Consider the following 21,676-nt stretch of genomic DNA (forward strand, 5'->3'; position numbering starts at 1 on the left):
CAGAGGGCACACTTGGCAGGACAAGCCATGCATCCACATCTCTAGCACTTGGAGGTTGTCATAAAAGGATGCAATACACACTCTCTTGCACACACAGACACATGCACACACAGAGACAGACCACAGACTCACACAGGTAATGCACACATGTATACACACTGATCTAACAAATACACATACCTGCCTATCACATGGTGAGAATGGCCTAGCCTGGTTTCTCTCCTGCTGGGACTCCCACTTAATAAAAAAGAGGTTGAGAAAAGCTTTCTGCAAGCAAAGCCATAGGTAATGAAACTAAAGCCCACACCAGAAACCCTGAGTGTAATCATAGCTTCCCAATACACATTCTAGGAACATCTTAATGTTCACGCATTTTGTTAACATACATCACCTTATGGAAAGAAATGTGGGTGTCAAGTAGGATTGTTAGAGCCCCCACTGTGCCATCCCCTCCTCAAGCCCATGCCCTTCTTCACACCAGTCTATATCCTGCCTTCTCACTGAACACCATGAGCTGAGCAGTGTGCACAAACATGTAGGGCTGCCATACCAAACTCAGGCCTGGGATACCAGAAAATAGATCAACACACACGAGGAGCTGAGGGAGCCTTGAGTCAATGGGTAAGAATGGACGAAGTCCTAGTGAACTTGTGCTGTTAACACGCTCACAGCCATGGCAAGGGCCTAATGCCTCAGACCCATGAGAATGGCAAAGCCTTCCCCATATGGGTAGGGCTCAGAACTGGTAAACCCTTCCTCTGGTTCTGTCCGAATTTTGATGCATGTTTACAAATGACTGGCCAGTGTGTGGAGAAACTAGCAATTGCAGCTTCCCTATTCAGCATGTTTAGAGGCTGTCTTCTCCAAAGTCTTGAGCGTAAATGGTTCTAAATGGCCAGCTAAAGAGAACAGACACTTCTCCTGTTGAAGAACCATACACCCAAGTCAAGTGAAAAAAAAACAAAAAACCTCAGAGTAATTTATGCATCTGCAGAACAAAGTTACCACTCACCCCAGCTACCTGAAGGACTATTGTTATTGACAAGGGTCAGTCAGTCACAAGTGTTATAAACCAAAACACAGAGGATAAATGTGGCCTGGTTCAGGAGGAGCCCAGGAGCCCAGGAGCACTAAGAGGCAGAATCTGAGAGAGAGCAGAGGAGGATCAGACACCTCCTGGTCATCCTGGTCTCAGCCTAGACAACTGTACCACTTGTCCCGCACTCCCTACCCTACTGCATCTGTGTTTCTAGGATGGGCCAGCTCTCCACAGGACGCATGAGCATCAGGAAAGGTCACAGTTTGAAAAGCCAATGTCTCCAGAGTAAGACAAGTTATGGGAGACACGAGAAGAGCAGAAAGAGCCTGGCCACCAGACCTCTGCTTGGGCCACCATACGGGGTTCAAAAGCCAGGATGCCAAATACATCAGGCATCTTGACTGGAACTCAGGAAACCCATGAGACATCAGGACAGGCCATGGGGCAGGTAGTCTTACAGTTATCCCAGGTTCTCAGCCCCACAGCCAACGTGCAGGTGAGTACAACCACACGAGGTCGCCCTAGAGAAGAGGACTCAGAGAGACCTCTCCTGAGTGTTCCTGTGTGTTGGGACTTAGACTAGGTTCTTACAGTTGACTGCTCATTACACCCACCCCTCAGTGCAGTGACCAAGGTAGCTTGAGACGAAGGAAGCCATTGGGGGCACATCGTTTGCTTGCAAAGTAAATGGGAGACGATCCTTTTTCTTTAAAGTACTCCTTTTCTTCATCTTTGTTTTAGCGACTGGCTGCCAAAGACAGACGAATAAAAACCCCAACACCGCGTGCTGTGCCAGGCCCTCTCTGAGCCAGGAGCAGCAGGAAGTGAGCAAGTAGGTGTTAGAGAGAAGGGGTAGAAAGAGAAGACGAGGAGTTCTGGGGCTAGGGAGAGAGGCAGAACCGGACATGTGAAGGCGGTTGCTGTTCCTACTCCTTGGGAAATGGTGACTTACACTGTCCATCAATAGAGCCAGTAAACCAATGCCAGGGCCAGTGAGCCTTCCTCCTGTGAGAAAACTGGCCACTGCGTGAGTTGCTATGACTCCTAGAGTAGGACCCCACCCCAGGAAGAAGAGGAGGTCCTGCAGAGTGGAGATCCACAGCTGACTGTCCTGTCTTGCTGTTTATGTCTCCTCATTGGTCTACCTGCTCAGCTCTCCGGTGGGTGATAGTGGCAGTTCAATCACGAGACTGCGGTTTACATCTTTCGGAATCGTTGGGTTGGACAAACATTTAACCATCCTATCTCTCTTTCTTTTTTCTTTCTTTTTTCTTTCTTTTTTTTTTTCGGAGCTGGGGACCGAACCCAGGGCCTTGCTCTTGCTAGGCAAGTGCTCTACCACTGAGCTAAATCCCCAACCCCCCCATCCTATCTCTCAAAAGAGGCCATTGCTAATGCAGCACGCGCAGGTGCCACTATGAAGAGCAGGTATAGGATGGAGACAAAGAGAAGTAGAACGGTTTGCTCACTGTGAAGAGAGCAGAACTGGAGACAGAAAGTGGTTAGGGACGGCCTGATGTGAGCAGCCTGCCCTGCCACCTAAGGCCATGATGAAGTCCCTGTTTGTGCCCTATCAGTGTCTATGACCCAAGTTACGACCAAAGGTCATACTGATGCCCCTGGTCTGGGTTGAGCAGAGCAGGCCACACCTCACCTGGGCAGGAGCGCAGTTGAGCCAGCCTGAGGGCTTGAGCACAGGAGAGTTAGCCCTGCCTCTCACCAGCCATGCATGGTATGGGCACAATAGAGCTATCTATCCCTCTCCTGCCCCTAGCTGCAGGAGGCAGGCAGGAGAGCTGGCCTCACCACTCACCAGGCTAGTGTGGGAGAGCTGACCCTGAAGGCACGAGTGCACGATGCTACCCCTCTTCTCCTGCAGCACTTGGGTGAGCTGCTCCTATTGCCCCCCCCCCCCGTACCTCCAACCCCACCCGCACTGGGGACGCGCAGGAGAGCTTGTGGGCACACCAACTCAGCTAACATACAGGTCCAGGTCCAGGACTTTGGGTTATCCCACCCCAACATCTACCTCATCTATGAACTGCTGCAATGCATGAAGGAGACAGTCCTGCAGAACCAAAGCTGCAGGACCTCCATGACACAGGGCACCAACAGAATATCTGAGAGGAGTCCCAGTGAGCATCCAGCATTGAAAGAGCAGCAGAAGCCAGAGACCTCGAACCAGACCAAGGACTGCCAGGAACATTTGCAAATGAAGCTGTCTGGATAAAAGGATACATTGTGTGAGGCACCCGAGAAGAAGCATCACAGCTTCCAAAGCAAGATGGGTTTTGTTCTACTTTGGGTTTTATTTTCTTTAGGGGTTGGATGCTAGGGAGACGGCAGATATGGAGGGAGGGGGAGATGAGAGGGACTGGGGTGCCTGATGTGAAATCACAAAGAATCAATAAAAAAGTTAAAAACCAGTAAATCCAGGATTGCAGGGAACAAGTCGGTAGAGACTGTGGACCAAGAGGCACATCAGAGGTAGCAACTAGACAGATCCCCATTCCATAACCCCTATACCCCAGGACAGGATTGTATCACTAATTCATGCCCCTAATTTGACAAGTTTTTTTTTACTAGTTATGTGTAACTGATTAGACAACAAGCATTTTACAAATCTGGGTGTCCTCGGTGACATCAGGCTGACTGAGATTAGATGTGGAGGGTTCAGGGCGAACAGTGCTCTTTGCTAATACGACCAAAGAGTTTTTACTTAAGGCTGACTACTGCTCTAATGACTTATGAAATGCTTTCCCCATCAAATCTCACTTCATGTTGTTAGCACCGCATAGGCCGTGAATGATAGTGCTTGCCACTCTGACAAACCTGAAATGAGCGTTTAAATAAACTTGTCACAAGGCTGCCCTGTATGTTGCTCTTAGAGTTATGAGGTAGATAACACTAGCTAACTGAACCAATGTCATTTAAGGAAAAAGACTTTACATACACTTCAGCTTCACAACATATTACAATATTTTATCTTCATTTTGTTGATGGGAAATAGGAACCCTAAGAACCAAGAGGTTTGCCTAAGGTCATGCCATGGTTTGAGTGTGTTCCCCCCAATTTCATATATTGAGAGCTTTAATCCCTTGGATGCTGATGTTGAGAGAAAGTGGGACCTTTAAGTGGTAGAGTCCAAGTCACTGAGAAAGGGAATGAATGGGGGTCCTCCGGGGACCCCATGGGCTTTCACAAACACAAGTCCTTACAAGACTGAGCAGGATTCCCAAATCATGCTGGCTTTCTTGAAGCTCACCTTGCAACAACACACACTGTTGAGCCCTCACAGGAATTTGAAACAATCTCCAGAACCGTGAGAGGAATAAGCTTCTTTATGAAGTCAGCCTGCCTCAGATATTTCATTTTAATAACACCAATGCAGGCAATATACTCAATAAACACCGATTCAGGTCAGACAGTAATAAACAGAACGGAAATCTGGGCTTTCTGAACCCCAGATCCTGGTTCAATTTGGTAACTTGTTAAGAAGGTCTTGAGAGATACATTAAACATGTTTTCTTTCAGTTTTATGAAAGTGTCTCCCACTTTAGCCCAGGTTAGCTTTGAACTTGAGGCAATTCTCTTGCCTCGAGAGTGCTGGGATTTCAGGAATGAGCCACCATGCTTGCCCTGAACTGGTATTCTAACAAACACCGTAACAGCAGAAACTCAGCAGTGAGTATTTGTTGATAATCCATTAGACTTTGATATGATATCTAAGGAGTATAAATTTGACTATTACCCCTTGCCAAGGCAAATGCCCCCAACATTTGTCCTAAATGAGTGACTTCATTTAAACCCTGCACACCTGAGGCAGAGGCCATACATGCCCAGTCCCCAGAAGTCTGTGCAGGACTGACCCTACAATCACACATGTTCTCAGACCACAGTTAGGGACATCTTTGTGCTCTCCCCAAAGCTTTGCTATGCTGTTCTGGGGTCCCTTTCTTGCTCCTTCTATTGCTGGGCAAATGTCCAGGACTGGTCTTGGCCTCCAGTATTTCTCCAAAGCCTCACGAGTATGCTGTGACATCCTGTCAAGTCCTGCACTTGCACAGCCACTCAGCCTTTGCTGTCTGCTCCACAGTCTCCAGTGAGGATGAGAAACAATGGCTTAGTGTCTGCTGGGATTTACCTTGGATGCCGAGACCTGCCAACCCAGGCCCGCTTTATCAGCCCAAGGGCAGAATGTCAGGTTCAGACACGGGCTCCTCCTCTGGCCGTGTGCTCTCCACTTCCTCTTTTTGTTGGTTCCGCCTCAGCCAAGATACAGTCTACCTGGGGCAGGGACAGGGAGCGGACTTCTTTGAGGTGCCTTAAGGATTCTTTAGCACTAATCTCAGGCCTTTGGAGGAGACTCATGTGCCCTAGGGACCAAGAGTAGCCCAGGCAGGAGAGAACTTCCAAGCTACAGAACCACTTCTCTATCTGTAGGACTACATGAGACTATGTAAGGCCACCTCATTCTAGAACACTCATTCAACTCAGAGGTTTGGGGGATTGCTTGTATATTAAACCCAGCTTACTTTAGAGAGTATCACCTGTGAATGGGCCTGGCAACTCATAAAGCATTCTTAGATCTCAATGCTAAGCTCTGTGCCTGCTGTTTGAGGCTATGACTCATGTCCTACCCCAGAGCACACATTCTTCCACTGTCACTCCTGAGGGTGACATCTTTGAGAAGTCCCAGACCAAGCCAACCTTCCTGCTCTGTAGAAAAGAAACCCAAGGTCCAAACCAGTGAAACCACAGTATGTGTTGCTGTGATAAAAGTAACTCATTTGTTAGATCCATCCTGGGAGCTGGCTCTGTATTGAGGGCTTTTAACCTAAACTGGCTTCCATTTTCAAGGCAATTCTTTCAGATTTCAGGAAAGCCCAAATACCAAAGCCAGTAAGTACCAGTTACTAACGGTTAGCTAAATCTGAACTCCGGTCTCCTGATTCAGACCCTGGCAGCAATGCCATATTGTTAGAGATGCTGTGAGGAACAGTCAGGAATTGACCGAGCTCAAAGGTCCTATTGTCTTGACCTGACTCCAGCACTAGACTACACATAGCCATAGAGCTCAAAGGCTCTCACCTCTCGTTCTTAGTCTATGATAGGAAAAACAAGACCTAAAGGGAAGGGGCTAGCTTAAGGCCAGGGCCCCAAGTTCCAGGGACAGGATATGGAGAAGTGTCCCGACACAAGGTTACATCTCTAAGGATGTACCCGCACAGCATGAGCTCCAGCCCCGGAAGGAGCTTTGCTCTGTGGAAATGCAGTTCACATTCTCTTCATCCTTTCACCACACAGCAGCATGGAAGGCAACTTCAGTGGCTACTTGTCAGTCGGCTGATGGCCAGCTTCTCTTGTCACTCCAGGGAGGAACACATGAAAACAGCAGCCAGCCACAGCATGCACACCTTCAACACAAAACCTCCAGAACGTCATTAATCCTGTCCATTGCCTCCAAGGGATTCTTCTTCCAGATCCAACTTCTTAGGCCACTGGTGTTATCTAGAGGCCTGGGAGAGAGTTAGCCAAGATGCCCTCTCTCCTGTCCACTTAGGGCTGTCTACACACTGCTCTTTTACAGAGCGAGGCCTCTTAGGTTGGCTCTCTTTCGTAGCAGGGAGAACGAGGGCCTGAGGTGACATCTGTCCACACAGAGTAACCATGCGTTTAGTGAGTACCTACGAGGCCTTGTTGAACACAAACAAGATGAGAGAGCAAAGACAGCATGGCAGACACTCTCCTTCCTCCTCATAGTGACGTGAGTGTGTCAGAACATCCCTTTACCACTCCACTTTATCTTGCCCAGCTTCCCTTCCTTCTGTGGTCTCTCCCAACACTCTGACAGCTGCCCCCACCCTGTCCCTTCTCTATTGAAGTGGCCACGCTCTGGACACAGGCAGGTTTGGTCTCGGCTGGTGTTCACTGAGGCTGGGTGTCTGTGGACTTCCGTCTCAGTTGGCCCCATGACCTCAGGGCTTAGAGTCTCTGTTCATTTGGTCGAGCACATCCAAGGTCCTCCAACGTTTTCTAGGTTGTACACTTGCTTGCTTTCCATGGCTTTCTCTGTGTGCCGTCTTATACAACCAACCCAGGACAGGCCGCCCAGGGTTGGCCCTGTCTGCGCCCTCCAACATAAATCATTACTCAAGAAAATGTTCTTCAGGCTTGTCTACAGGCTAGTGTGAGGGGGGCTTCTTCTCAATTGACCCCTAGCTTGTGTCAAATTGATAAACAAAACAAAACCAAACCAAAAAAAAAACCTACCCAGTATAGTATGTGTGTATGTGTGTATATTTTTTCTTCCATATATATACTTTTAAGAACAAAATAATACATATGCATCATTATAACCTCCTTTTTAAACATTTTCTTCAAACTCAACTATGGAGTTTCATGTATGTATTCATGGATACAGAGTACTCTTCATAAATCTTATTTTCAACATCGCATCAAATGGATAAACTGTAACTCCCCCAATCATGCCTTTTTATTTAACACTAAGGCTATTTGTAACTTCACAAAAACAACACTTCAAGTCACAGTTTAGACATAAAACTTTTCTTCTAGATTATTTCCTCAGGACATTTTTCAAAATTTCTGACAGCTGATTTAAAGTGCTTGACATCTTGACAGCACTTCTCCCTGACCCAGATCAAGGCCCAGATCAAGGCCCAGATCAAGGCCCAGATCAAGGCCCAGGTCTGGGGAGTCCTATATGGTGTGAAGGGAGGAGCATACAGACACCAACCAAGGTAGGTAAGACTTGGGGAGTGAGTCAAGTATTGAGCAAGACAGGAAAGGGTCCGAACTCAAGGGGACACAATGTTCAAAACAACTGTCATTATCAGGCAAAACAGGAAGCTTCTGGCTTCCCATGGGATCCTGCCAAGGGGTACAGTGCCAGGAGGCCTCCCAGGGACCCCCTCCCCCACTGACTCCTACTCTATCTATCTCAAGGTATGTGTCTCCTCTAAGGCTACTCTAGCAAAACCCATACACTGCTAAACTCTTATCTAAGACTTGGGTCCACAAGGATCCACAGTGAGGAAGACACTGGGGTTTATAAACAGGTATCATCTGTGTGGGACAGTAAACCATACCAGGTAGCTTGGTAACGTAGAACAGGTCTGAGACCGGACCTGGTGGGTACACACCTGAGACTTAGGCGACTCCCGACTATTTCCTCCCCATCAAGTTCCTGGCCTGGAACACATACCACACTCCCCACACAAGGAAATGTGACCTGTGGTCACACAGGCCTAGAATAGAGTTCTTCGTGCTAACAGGGTACCTAGAGGCCTTGAGGGCTTAGCCAATGAGCTTCGATTCCCAGAAATTCCTCCTTGCAAAATGTATTGTGTCTCGGGCCCACCCTGAGACGTTGCTACAGTAAGGTATGAACCATGGACTGTTTCTTTCATCAAGGCCCGCCATGGGGAGCCATGGAGAAGACACTTGACTATTGAGCCACAGCTTAATTGTCCAGTAGAAGGCCTCTCTGCACTCCCAGCCACAACTGTCACCAAGCTAAGGATAATCACTGCTGAGCTAGCCAGGAACTTACCACCACCACCCCCCATTGGCTTTCTCTCATCTCACACCCCTGGAGCGGGTGTCTCGGTGCTTCCCTGAACCCCAGTACCCTGCTGGCAGCAGCGTAGGATAAGCACAGTCAAACTCCCTGAGTTTTTGTGTCCTGAAGCAGGTGGAATGGGGACCAACATACTGATACCCCAGAAACATGGTGGAGTATTTAAAGACACTCATATCATGTCTGAAACATGTCATACCATCTACTTCTTCAGATGGCTGTGAGGAGTGACTCCTTCAGCATTCTGCTGAGAACACTGAAAGCTTCCCTTAAATACGGTCTAGTTGAGGTAGCAAGCAGTTTTCGACTGTAAATAAGCCAACTGTTTGGTGATTGACAACATTAAAGCAGGTAGAAAGTTCCGTAGCCAGAGAACCAGACTGCAGCTACAGATGCATTTGACTGCCTAGAAAAAAAAAGTAAGGATATAATGAAAATATTCATAAATGATGGAAAAGAACTAGAAAAATTGCTCTCCCCCTTTTCATGAGTGCCAATAACGGAAATATGGCAAAAGGTTCCTGCCAAGTCCAGATGGCTCCCATGATGAGCACATGAGAACTCAAGCACTAACGGTCAAGCTGGTTTCGGGGATCAAAACCAGGGGACAAGCACAGCTTCAGGACTCTCCCCAAGGATGGACATCCTAGACAGGTAATTTCCTGTGCCATTGGGTGCTATGGCATTTCAGAAGTCTGAGGGAGAGCGAGGCAGGGTGGGAAACTGAACGTTGGTTTCATCTAGCAAAAGGACAAAGGCCCGAGTTTGCAGAAGTTGTTCTTAGTACCGTGATTTAAATGGAATGCTGTCCAGATTTAATATCAGTGGCGCAGATAAAAACAATGTCAGCAGACTGGATAATTAGAGCTCTCTGGCTCACTCCCTCTCTCTCTCGCTTTCTTGAGGGATGTTGAAAGAGGAGATGGGTCCAAAAACCCAAGAATTCCTCAGAGTTACAAGTGTATTTTTAGCCCCTCCTGGCATCTGGGCGAGTAGAGACATTACTTCAGGATCAACTCTTGACTGTGCCCTTTGCACCAGGCTAAGCAGCGCTTTTTAAACTCCTTTGATAAAGATGAATGCCTTTAAAGAAATGCACAAGCTAATTAAGACCACATTTGGGGAGCTGTTCCCTTTCAACAAAGGACCACGCTAGCCAAGTGAAACGGATACCACGAAGTCAGCTGCCACCGCTCCTGTTCCTCATCAGCTCCCCAAACTCCTCTCTCGACCACTCTAGGATCTGTTGTTAGCCTTGTAGGTAGACTTGATCTACTCAGCTCAGGACTGAGCCACTCCAATCCTGTGGGGGTGTCCAGGGGTACATCCAGGTAATTGCAGAGAGCCTGGGCCCCACCACCTGTTACTGATGGCTTTTTAGGGCCCAGGCCATTTGATAGGGGAAGAGTGAGTCACAGAACCACAGATACTGTTAGGAAACCTAACTTAAGTCTCCCACCCAGCAAAGGAATCTTTTACTTTCCTAACTGGGCAACAGTGGTCTGGGCTATGCATGAGGAATTTAGGTGACAGAAGGGATGGGCTCAATTCCGGCAAGGTAAGACTTGGTCAATATCCCCTAAGAACAACTTGAGAAAACCAGGAGCCTCAGTACTAAGGACCTAGCTGACAGTAGCCCCTCTAGACACTGCAGCAGGGACTGGACATCCCGGCAGTAAGACACAAAGAAGCCTGCCTGTCTATGAGGACCATCAACAGATGGCAAAGAGTTCGGGCCACTATATTAGCAGGATCAACTTTTTTAGGAAAGTTCTAGAACATATTGGTCTGAAACACATCATTTAGACCTCTTCTATCACCTAGCTCCTCTAGAGAGAAGCAGTGGTATTTATTGTGGGGATCTTGATGGACCCCCACTAAGGCAACCATACACAGACGAATGACCAATAAAACCCTGCACAAACAAGGCTTCCGCTATGCAAGTCTCCTACCTCCCACACCATGTGAGGAGACGGTCTGTTACTTAACTGAACCATGGTGTCTCCCCATCATTGAATCAAGGTCTCCTGCAAAAAGTAAATGCTACCGTTCTAGAACACGGGCCCCCAACTACTTGAGTTCTCATTTATGCTTAACCTTCGTCAGACTAAGAATTCCTATCTTGAGTTGCTTCCTTTCATAGCATCTGCACCCCACACCGTGATCCTGGGAATTAAAGAATGAACACAGTGACACAGCCGTTAGATGAGATGTCCTCTAGTCTGACGCTTACATAAGCAAGGATGCAGTAAACACTCCCGGCCTTCTGTTTCTATTACTGATACACTGGGGAGACTCTGCCCTGGGTCTCACAATTCTACACCTCTTGCCTACAGAGGCACTTACAGCCCTCATTCCAGCCTTGCTTTGTAAGGATACTTGTACAATACAGTTCAGAAGGGGAAGAGATGCTCCATTTAGACCTTAGCCCCTCAGCCTCTGATGGGGCAAACCAACGATGTACTTACAGGCCCTTAGAGAAATCCAAACTCCTTAGGGCCCCCATCCCTGACCCCATCCTGCTACAGTACAGTTATGATATTGCCACGCTTCCAACAACTTATGGAAGGAAGTTGGACCCCAAAGAACCAGTGCAAGAAAATGCTGATGTTAGAGTTGTTGTTTTTGTTGTTAATCATAAAGTGCTTTATCTCTAACTTGCAAGTCTCCTCTCCTGCCAGAAACCATGAAATTGGCAGGTTAACTCCTTAGTCTGCAGTAGGTGAACTCTCGTTCTCTTTAGAGTTGCTGAAAATAACCTCTAGAAAAAGATAGTGGCAAAATAAACTTCCTTTCTCCAGTCTTTATCTCAGAATATCACCATCACCAACCCTATCACATCCTGTCCACTTGTTAAAAAAACAAAACTCAAGTAAAGGACTTTAAAATCCTATCTATTCATGTTGCTTCTCATCTTGATTTTAATCCACATTTCCATTTGAGGTTTCTGTGAGGCCTTTTTCAAGGAAGCTTGATCTTTTCTTCATTTGAAGGTCCTTTGTTAAGTTCCTTTGCTGGAGGTGTTTGTCGCCCTGGCTCACTCCCACAAGCCCAGGCAGAACCTCCACCCAAGTCTAGATTCTCACTCACAAACTTCACATCACAGTAACCCGCACCCCTCAAAGAGAGGAGGGTGAGTGTCCTGAGGGTATGACATGGCTGAAGACCAGACAACACCAGCTAGAGTAGTCAAGCAGAAGCAAGAGCAGCCCACATACATGCATCAAGCACCAGGAACATGCCGGCAGGGTAGGGTGAGAGGCAATGCCCTGAAATTCCCAATACAATTTCCATGCACTCTGGGCAACTCAGCGGGAGGCTGTAGGTGGCAGAAGTTGTCAGTGGCTCCCCAACTCCTTCAGACGTGGGACATGAGCATCTCCCCTGCTTCCTGCCATCAGCGCCTCTGTCACCCACTCATAGATGACGATTCACATGGATGCTAAGCCTCCACCTAAAGGTGGACACGGACACTCAGCTAAGCTACCAGAGGTTTTCAGCTTTCCCCATCACGTGTGCTCTTGATTTCTGACTTTCCCACACATTATGACAGTGGTTACATGCAGATCTCAGCATCTAGTATTAAGCTGTAACTTATGATTCCTGTTCAAAAATAAAACAATCCAGTAAAACTCATGAGGTAAAACGTTTGCCGATCCTCATCCTGCCAACGTTTTAGCTTTGTTTTTGGGTTTTAAGGTTTAAAGACTTCTTACAGTATTTTTTATGCATGGAAGGGTATCCCAAGGCTTCTAACATCTGGTCATGAATTAACTTGCACAACTTTAGCAGAGTTTCATTTCTTTTGAAAAAATAATTAATCTGCGATGGCTTTAATGGATAGCAAATGGATAAAAAGCTGCTTTAATGTTGACATAGCTTTAAGTAAGATTGAACTTTATCAGGCCCCATGATCAGGGGTCGTCTGGAAAAGTTTATAATTTAGTTCCATGGAAAACTCCAGGGGATGGACTCTGGGCCTAGAAACTTATTACCAGATTGAACTCTGAAGGGGCTCTTACCCCACACCGACGATCTTCTCTGTTTATACAGGATTCTCAACTGGTGGTCTCCCCTAGGTCGAGATGGGCTCCCATCTCTTTAAAGCACTCATAAACATTTCATAAAGTATTGCTGTCCTTCCTATGGCACTGTGGTCTCATTATTTCCCTGTGAGTCCTCTGGTCTCACTATACCCATGAAAGAGAGGAAGAATTACAACCAAGCCTTATCCCATTCTCCTAACTACAAAAAAACAAAACAAAACAAAACAAAAAAACATATTTAACTCCCACTTTGCCCAATTCTGAGGGGTTCAGTGGTTGCGTGTGTTCCCCAAAGCTGATGTGTTGGAAACTGAATCCTGACTTCAATGTTGAGAGGGAGGACCTTTAAGAGGTATTTAAAGTATGAGACAACTTCACACAGGAGGAGGCTCAGATTCTGGAAACTGGTTTGCGATAAAGGTGGCTTGAAACCTGTTGAGTCCCATAATCTCTTGCCCATCCATGTTCTACCATGAGATTATGTGGGGGCGGGGTTCTCAAAAGACGTGACCCCTTAGTCTTTGACCCTCAGCCTCCAGAACTGTAAGAGATAAACCTCGGTTCTTCACAAATCACCCAGTTTGTGATCTTCTGCTAAATCATCTCCAAACTGACCAAGGCATGGGTCTTTAAGTCTGTTCTACTCCAGGAACTGCTTCTAGTCAGAAATGGCCAGGCCTTCAGGCCCATGGCTCTCCCCTGGATACATAGTAATGATCAAAGGAAGAAGTCACAGCTGACCCAAGGTACTCCCACATAATTTCTTCCTGGACATGGAGCTCATTGGGCCTTGTTCTCGATAAGGATCTGAACTCATGGTTATGAGAAAAGTATCTTCAAAGGAGGCCAGAGAGGGAGGGGGTTCCTTATGCTTCTTCAGCACAGTCAGGATTACACAGAAAGTAAGGGACCCCAGGCCACATCAAGCAATGGACATTCAAAATGCCCATTGTGATTCTTCTGCGTCCCCTGCCTAAGGTTGGAGCCTTACAACCACGTTTGAGATGGCAATGGTTTCTCAAGTTAGGAGTCTGACACTGCTGTGCTCTTTCCTGCTCCTTCTGTCTTCTCTGCCATCCAGCCCCATCTCCTCAGAATGCCCCTTAACGCCTTCCTTGTCCCCCCAGTCTACACCAAACAAGTGTCACTTTGGGTCTCATACAACAGAGCTGTGACTTGGTTAAACTGAAAAAAGCAAGGGGACCCACCTCTCCTAGGTAGGTGTTATCACTGGTTAAAAAAAAAATCTCTTAGGATTAATGCTAAGTTTTTTAAATCCGTACTGTAAGCATTGCTGATGCTCATTTTCCTGCAAATAAGCAAAGACTTCAGAGATTCCAAATTGAGAAATCCCCATCCTGGCCCTCTAGGCAGCTCTAAAGCTATCAGCTTACTGCTGAGGGCAACAAGAAAAAAAAAAAACAAAAAACAAAAAAACAAAAATACTTCCCAGTCTTACACAAGACTACTAACACCCATGGAGAAACCTGTTAAGGGTCCCACTGTCAGAAGCCTACACCAGCATAAGGAGAACAGAGGGTGCTACTTGCTATTGAATGCCAAGGAATAGAAAAGTTACTAAGACCCAGCACCATGCTTCTCCTCGCCCACCTGCAATTTCCACTGGCTGGAGCAAAGAGACTCCATCACCTGCCTTTTTAACAAAGCCATTGCCTTGAACACCTCCAAGCATAGAAAGAAGTGCAGATCAGCCTTGGCCTCCTTGAGTTGCTAGTCCAAGGGAGGAGGCATAGCCTGATAGCACCTGATATGGGGGGAGAACTCTGTTCAAGGCCAAGAACTTGGCAACTGCAAAGATCATGGGGCTGGGATGAATTAGGTGTGGTTGGAGGAGCAGTGAGTTGGCCTGCTAACAGTAGAGGAGTGAAGCAGAGCTTTACAGGAAGCGAATTTTGACAGTGGTTAGGACATTGTTACCTTTGGGATATTTACCTGTTTCCTCTAAACCTAGGAAGCTGTGCTGCCCCCCCCACTGCTCCCTTAGCCCCTTAGGCTGCCTGCACCTCCTTTGATTCTCTTCCTTTCTCTTCCTACTCAGATGGCTGTTGAAACCCTGCCTTGTAGGTGTCGCAGTAAATAGTTGATCTCAGTCCGGTGTTTCTACCCTGCCCTTTACTTTCAGTTCCCACATAAAAGACACAAAACTTTTGTATTTATCATAAGCCGTTAATCAGCACCAGAACTGGGCAATATCCTCCCTCTAAGCTACTAGTTTCTGACCCCTGTCTATACCCCTGAGTTATAATTTCCCATGTCCCACCTGGGCAGCTCTTAACTCCAGTTGGCCAGCCCTCACGGCCATGTTTTCATGACTCACTTACCCCAAGGCTTCTTTCTCCTTTCTCCATCTTCTCCTCCCTCTCCTTGTGGTCTCTTGCCTCAAACCCAGGAATGGAAACTCTGCCTACCTCTCTTCTACCCAGCCATAGTCTGTAGGCATCTTTATTGACCAGTCAGGGGTAACTTGGGGGGGCAACCAGGGCCAGTATTTAGTATTAGTACATGTAGGCAATGGTAAGGAATTTGGATTTTATTCTGTATGTGGTGAACAGTCCCTGGAGGTGCTGTGCGGGGTGTGTTGTAGCTGACTGCCATTCAGGAGGGGAGTGGAAGGAAGCAGATGGCAGCTTCTGCAGTGGCCTTAACGTGATCAGATCAAGAACCGGTTGAAGTAAATTCTAGGTAAGAGGCAGGGTAAAAAAAAGATCCTGCATCTGACCTCAGGATCAAGGATGAAGTCTTTGCATGGATGGAAACCTCCACTCGAGAAACACCTGGCTGAAGAGATGGGACATTCTGCTGTGTTTTCTTAGTTAAATTAGTGGAGGTGTCCTGCAGGCCTCTGGCTGTGCCATTGCAGAGATCAGTGGAGAGGCCTGGAACTCTTGATTGTTTGTAAATATATGATTCTGGATTACATCACCTATCGAGTGAGCATACCAGCCACTTAGGGGCCAGGAAGTGAAAGTAGGAGGAAAAGAGCAGAGCATCCTAGAAAGCAAGGGCAGAAAAGACTGTCAGGAAAAGAGGATGACTGGCTGTGTCTGTGGACTGACATGTTTCACAACTCCATATAGCACCCCTCTACTGTCAGCTGGCCAACTTGCTGCTTTGCCAACCACACCTAATTCATCCCAGCCCCATGGTCTTTGCAGTCGCCAAGTTCTTGGCCTTGAACAGAGTTCTCCCACCACATCCCCTGAGACCCATGCTTTTCCTTCATTCTCCACTTTGCTTATATGTCCCCTCCACAGAAAAGTGTTCTTCTTGGCCATCCTGCATTAAACAAGCATGCGCACACACCCCTCGCTTTCTTCTCCACTGGACTTTACAGTTGCTGCCTACTTCTCCCTCTCAAATGGAAAGTACATTAGAGCAGGAATTTTGACCCCCTCGTCAGTTAGGAGGAGTTATTGAATGAATGAATGAAAGATGAATGAATGAGATGAATGGATGAATGAGTGAGTAAGTGAGTGAATGGGTATCAAGTCAAGTCATTTTTAATATTCTTTCCTGGAAAAGAGCACTGAATTTCTCCAAGATGAGTACAATATTAACAAAGGTCCTAAGAAGGCCCCTGAGACATAGCCCCCACGAGAAAGCAATTGACTACGAGGACCATCCACAGGCAAATAATCCACTGGTTGCATAAATCTCAATGTAAGGAGCCATAGAAAAGATCAAGACTGTGAAACCTACAGAGGAACACATTAACTCTCTACAAAAGAGCTCAAAGAAAGCGTCTACCTTGTCGAGAGATATGACTATACTCCATATTTAAATACCAGTTAGCAAGGAACAAAGTCTAGAAGACACATATGCTTCCATAAGAGAGAATTAACAATGAAGCGTTTGCTTTGCCACCGTGGTTTGATTTAGGCAGTTAGGTACCAGGGGCCATTGAAGGTCATTGAAGATGAACCCCTCCCTCACAATCAGCAGCTTGTAAAAACAGGAACTGAAACTGCAGGACTCTAGTTACTGGTCAAAGGAGTGAGATCTGAGTCATCCTGGTGAAGACATGACTTTCCAAACTGCTCAAGGATCATATGGCTGCTCTCTAGAGCAAGGGAAATAGTATAGTCAGTAAAGTGCTTTCTATGTAAACCCGAGAGCCTGAGGTCAATCCCCAGCATCCACGTCAAACCAAGGCCCAGCGGTGTACACCTTAATCCCAGCTCTGGGAAAGCAGAAATAGGAAGATCTCTGGAATTTGATGGCCAGCTAAGTCCAGTCAAAATGTGGAGCTCCAGGTTCAGTAAGAGATCCTATCTCAAAAATGTATATGATATGGCTTAAGTACACAAAATACCAAAGGACAATTCACGTTTTTGAAACCTGAGAATATTTGCTGTTGTGCAATTGCCCACAAAAGGCACCATCTGCACTCAACAGGCTTTCTCTGTGTTTGTTAACAAGAGCCTTCTCCGTAAACAGAAGGCGAGCCCATCTGTGATGCCGTGTGTGTGTGTGTGTGTGTGTGTGTGTGTGTGTGTGTGTGTGTGTGTGTGAGAGAGAGAGAGAGAGAGAGAGAGAGAGAGAGAGAGAGAGAGAACTCAGGCAACCTGGAGCAGTTCACCAACACAGAACCAGCTGTGGTTATGGGCTCAGTAACAGAGTCCTACCAAAGAGGTCTGCCTACCTACAGAAACAAAAGAGAATTAAAAATTGGGCAGAGTTCATCAGAGGGGTGCCCTGGAAAGTCAGGAGGGGAAGTTTCAGGACTCATGCATGAATAATCTCTAGCAGAAGCTAGAAGCCCCCTCCCCACCACTCCCCCACTTCAGACTTTTCCCTGGTTGCTCCCAATGACATTTCTCATTGACTCTAAATTTCTACTGGCTAAGCCAAGGCCAACAAGTAACTCTAAAGCATCATTTTACCCTCACCTTCCCAGGTAACTGGCCAGGCATGCTTGCACATCAAGGCTCTCTTGGACACCCAGGGAGAGTCCTCCTCTACAGCTCCCCGGGTTCCTGAGGTGGAATGGTCAACAGCAGTACTTAAGCTCTGCTGACTCACCAGTGCCTTCTCTGTGGTCTGCTGTGGTAACTGGACTGGAGGGACAGGAAGGGGCCTGGAGAAGTTTCCGGTGCTGAAAGTCCCAGGGATGTTCTGAACTGCAGCTCAGGCAAACAGTCAGAAGCCACAGGGGTGGGAAAAAGAAAAGTAGGAAAGGAGAAAGGAAAGAGAAACCAATCAATCAGAGGCAGACATGTCAAAGAGTCTAAGAGCAGCTAGAAGCAGTACATTGTGCTCAAGAAAGTCTCACAGGTGATAGCAAAGGGGTGTTATGTTTGGAGTTCAGTATGAACAATTCCAAGAAGAGCTAGAATGAGATCCCTTCTCCACCATGGAAGACTGATGGGCAGATCTGGTCAGGATGAAGGATTGGAAGAGGTCTGGCACAGGTGAGGGAGAAGGGCTTTGGGTCTGGCAGGGATGAAGGAGGAGGGCTTTGGGTCTGGCAGGGGTGAGGGAGAGGACTTTGGGTGCCATCTCCATGCAGATGAGAGGCAGTGAAGGCAGATGGATGACAGGGTCTTCTTGTTGCCTGGGTAATCTGGGGTCTGGCTTGAGAGACACTGCCTTGGGAAAAGGGCTCACAGAGCTAAAAGAAAATACAGTGTAGAAGAACGGCCTCAGAGACAAGTGTCCCTCTGCCAGACTGGGCCTCTCTTCTTTATTTCTCCAGAATTCACATTAAGGCAGCCAGCGGAGTCTATCCACTCCACCAAGTCCAGGACACTAAAGGTCTCTTGTCTCCTTTTATTCAGAGACATTTGCTCTCTCTGGAGGCAAATTTTACATTCTTAAGAGGGAAACTAGTGCCTTTGGGCAATTCATTTCTCCCAAAGTGCAGGTATCTTGGGTTTTTACCCTCTGTAGCCTGTTTCTACCTTTCCTAAGGTGTGCTACTTTATGAAGGGCAAACCTAAAGGGAAATGGGCTCTCATCATGGGAATCAGGAAGCCAGGAGTTTGCAGAATGAAAGGTCCTTACCAGGTCCCTTAATAGAGCACAAAGAAGCCCCAGAGGGCTCCTTCACACAGAATCGGCAGCTTCCTTCCAACTTTGAGGAGCACTCTAAGGAAGAAATGGGAGTAACATACTTAGAGGTATGTGAGGGGTGTGTCTACTTCAGTCTCCTGGCTAGATGCTCCACCCACCTGGCAGAAGCACCAACTTTGTCCTGTTTGGCCACGAGACCAAGTGAAGCTAATCAGGATGGACATTTCTGCTTCTCTTCTGTGCTAAGCCAGAGAGACCTTGACCTTAAAGACAAAGGGGAAGCTCGACAATTCTGCTGCTTGTGGAGAATTCCTTGACTTTAGATCCTCTTTAAGGGATGTGGAGCTGGTAACTCATCGTCTCTAGTCACTTTCCATGATCTGCCAGCTAGAGAAGCCTCTAAGCTCCTCGTTCCTCTCCTCTGTCCTCGGGGCCACCACCCTAGACACTGTCTGGGCCAGGCTCCCGCACATTCCATCACTTCCGCTCTTAGGCCTAGAATTAAGCCTCTGCTGCCTGTAATCATGCTATTACTCCCCTGTTCTGTGGACACTTCATATTCCTGCTTTCAAAGGTCTTGAAGTCTCAGGAAAACATGAAATAACGCCACTGAGTAATTGAGAATAAGTGCAGAAAAACTCATTCTAAGCTAATCTTATTTTTTATAGTATAGAATAGAGTTTATTTAGGGGATGGGAAGGGGAGTTGGGAAGGGAGTAGAGATGGGGGCGGGGAGAGTAGAGGCAGATGGAGGTGGGGGATGAAGAGAAAAGGGACAGAGTGGGAGAGGGTAAAAGAGGAAGAGATCAAGAGCCTAAGCTAAATTTTCATTCCTGCCAATAATTCCATCTAACCCTGATGACACTTGGAAAGAAAGGAAAAAGTTCACATCTCCTGGAGCAAAGCTGATGAGAGGCATGAGAGAACATGGCCCCCAGAATGAAAGGCCCCCTACAGAGCGAGAGTGCAAATCACCATAGACTGAGCACCACTGGACACTCAAGAAACATTTACCATTTGGTCTCTTTTAATATTACATCTGTTCTAAGAAACCATCGAAATTCTAAAGTGCAATCAAAGGCCATTGCTTCCATACTGGGGCAGGGGTGTGGATGCTAATACAAATCCCATGGTCCTTAGCAGAAGACTCAACTGCCATCACCGCCCACCCTGGGGGTGTGGGAAGGGATGAGAGGGTGGTGATCAAAGGGTCAGGGGGCACTAAATGTGTGGTGAGATGGATTGTCTTAATGAATTGAGGACAAAGAAAAGAAGATCCAATTACCTACATTAAACAGAATGTTCATTATAAAGAACAGTCTGGCCTAAGATGCTAAAAGCATCCTTGCAAAGAAGCACTGGGAAAGAAATCAGCAATTAGTGGACCTCTTCTAATATCCCTCTTAAGTACCAATTAAACCTTCCTTGGGAGTTGACAGCAGTGACCACAAGAATGTCTGCTCCAGGGTATACAGGAGCCAGGTTTCTGCTGTGTCCGTCTGCTGGTGGTAAAGTACACATTGTCTATCTGAGGAGGAAGGATCCTGTCAGGTGTTGCTGGCTAGCCAGGAAGCTTACCAACAGTGAACTACAGGCATGCCCAAGGAAAGAAAACATGCCTCTCTTGATTTTGATTCCCTCATATATCAAAGTGAGAGTACAGCTAGGACACCAAAAGTATCCTCCAGCATACCAGAAGGAGAAGTTATTTCAGACTAGCTAGGTCCTCAACACTGTGGTCAGTTGCCAGTGACACTTGAAGATTTCTAGGTCCACTTCAGACCTGCTTAACTAAAACTTTCGTGCTAGAGCCTGTGTATCAACAAGCTCTCCTGATGACTCTGATTCACTGACTCTGAGAGCCATTGGTCTAGAAAGTTTGGAGTTAGTTTAACAACCAGCCACAGGAGCCACTTTGCCTCTCTGAGAGGGAGAAAGGTGTCTCCACATATCTGTGGCAGACAAATGACCAGAAGCACCTGGAAAGGGTCTTGGAGACCCAAGAGTTAAGAAATGAAGAAAAAGGGGAAATTTTTAAGGAACCACATTACATCTCAGCTTGATTAACAAAATAAATGTCTTCTATCTTAAGATAATAATGCACTTCTCTTTTAATAATTAATGCACTGTTATAGCTCAAAACACAGGAGACATAGCCATGCCTACTCCCAGGTGCCTAACACCAAAGTGCTCTAAAGAGTCCGCCACAGCACCCATCTCTTGTAGACAGATGGTAAAGACATGGTTTTGTCCCCATTTTTCTCACGTACAACAATAGCATATTATATACACTGTTTCACCTAGAAAGTTTCTGAGTGTCTGAAAACATACAATAACACAGGCTGTGGGAGTCCCTGCAGAGAAGGAAAGGCTGTTGGGCCACTTCAAGATTTTTCAGTGAAACTTAATTATGGAGCATATCCTCCGTTCTCCATTTTCAGAACATTGGTCCAGCCCTATTTGTGTGTTAATTCACAGTATGAAGGTAAGTAACATGGATATCCTCAGCCAGACCATTAAAATACAAAGTAGCATTACTGGATAAGACCAGTGCAGGGTGATTCAGGTACCCCGGGACAAAAGTAGAAAGGAGCTTAAACAATAGAGAAAACTCAAAGCAATGATATGACTTGGAACATTTTTATCTGTTAAGTCCAATAACTATAAAAAAAAACATTTTATGTGTAAGAGTTAAAACCCAATGAATGATAATGGCACAAACTGACTAAGAACAATTACTACTTGTGAGGCAATCATTAGGATATGCCAGAGACCTGGGATGGAGGGAGGCCCCTGGGAGGCCAATGAAGGCAACTCTAGCTGAGACTCCTAGCAATGGGAAATATGGATCCTGAAGTGGCCGATCCTGTAGCCAGGAAGGACTCCTAGTGCAGGGATAAGGACACCAACCCACCCATAAAACCTTCAACCCAAAATGTGTCCTGGGTACAAGATATG

At 46.7% G+C, this 21,676-nt stretch overlaps 1 protein-coding gene across 3 annotated transcripts in view; it reads right to left on the bottom strand.

The window, feature by feature from the left end:
* The window catches only part of Mylk (myosin light chain kinase), a 252,871-nt gene that overhangs the window by 192,803 nt on the left and 38,392 nt on the right, over positions 1–21,676 (bottom strand). The window contains 1 exon segment of one of the 3 annotated variants that reach the window (NM_001105874.2): positions 17,596–17,659. The exons of 1 other annotated variant lie outside the window; for it this stretch is intronic. In NM_001105874.2, the coding sequence (NP_001099344.2) occupies positions 17,596–17,619 (24 nt within the window). In that variant the 5' untranslated portion in view covers positions 17,620–17,659. 3 annotated transcript variants of the gene reach the window in all.

The sequence above is a fragment of the Rattus norvegicus genome, chromosome 11, assembly GCF_021556685.1.
Source record: "Rattus norvegicus strain SHRSP/BbbUtx chromosome 11, alternate assembly SHRSP_T2T, whole genome shotgun sequence".
Taxonomy (NCBI): domain Eukaryota; kingdom Metazoa; phylum Chordata; class Mammalia; order Rodentia; family Muridae; genus Rattus; species Rattus norvegicus.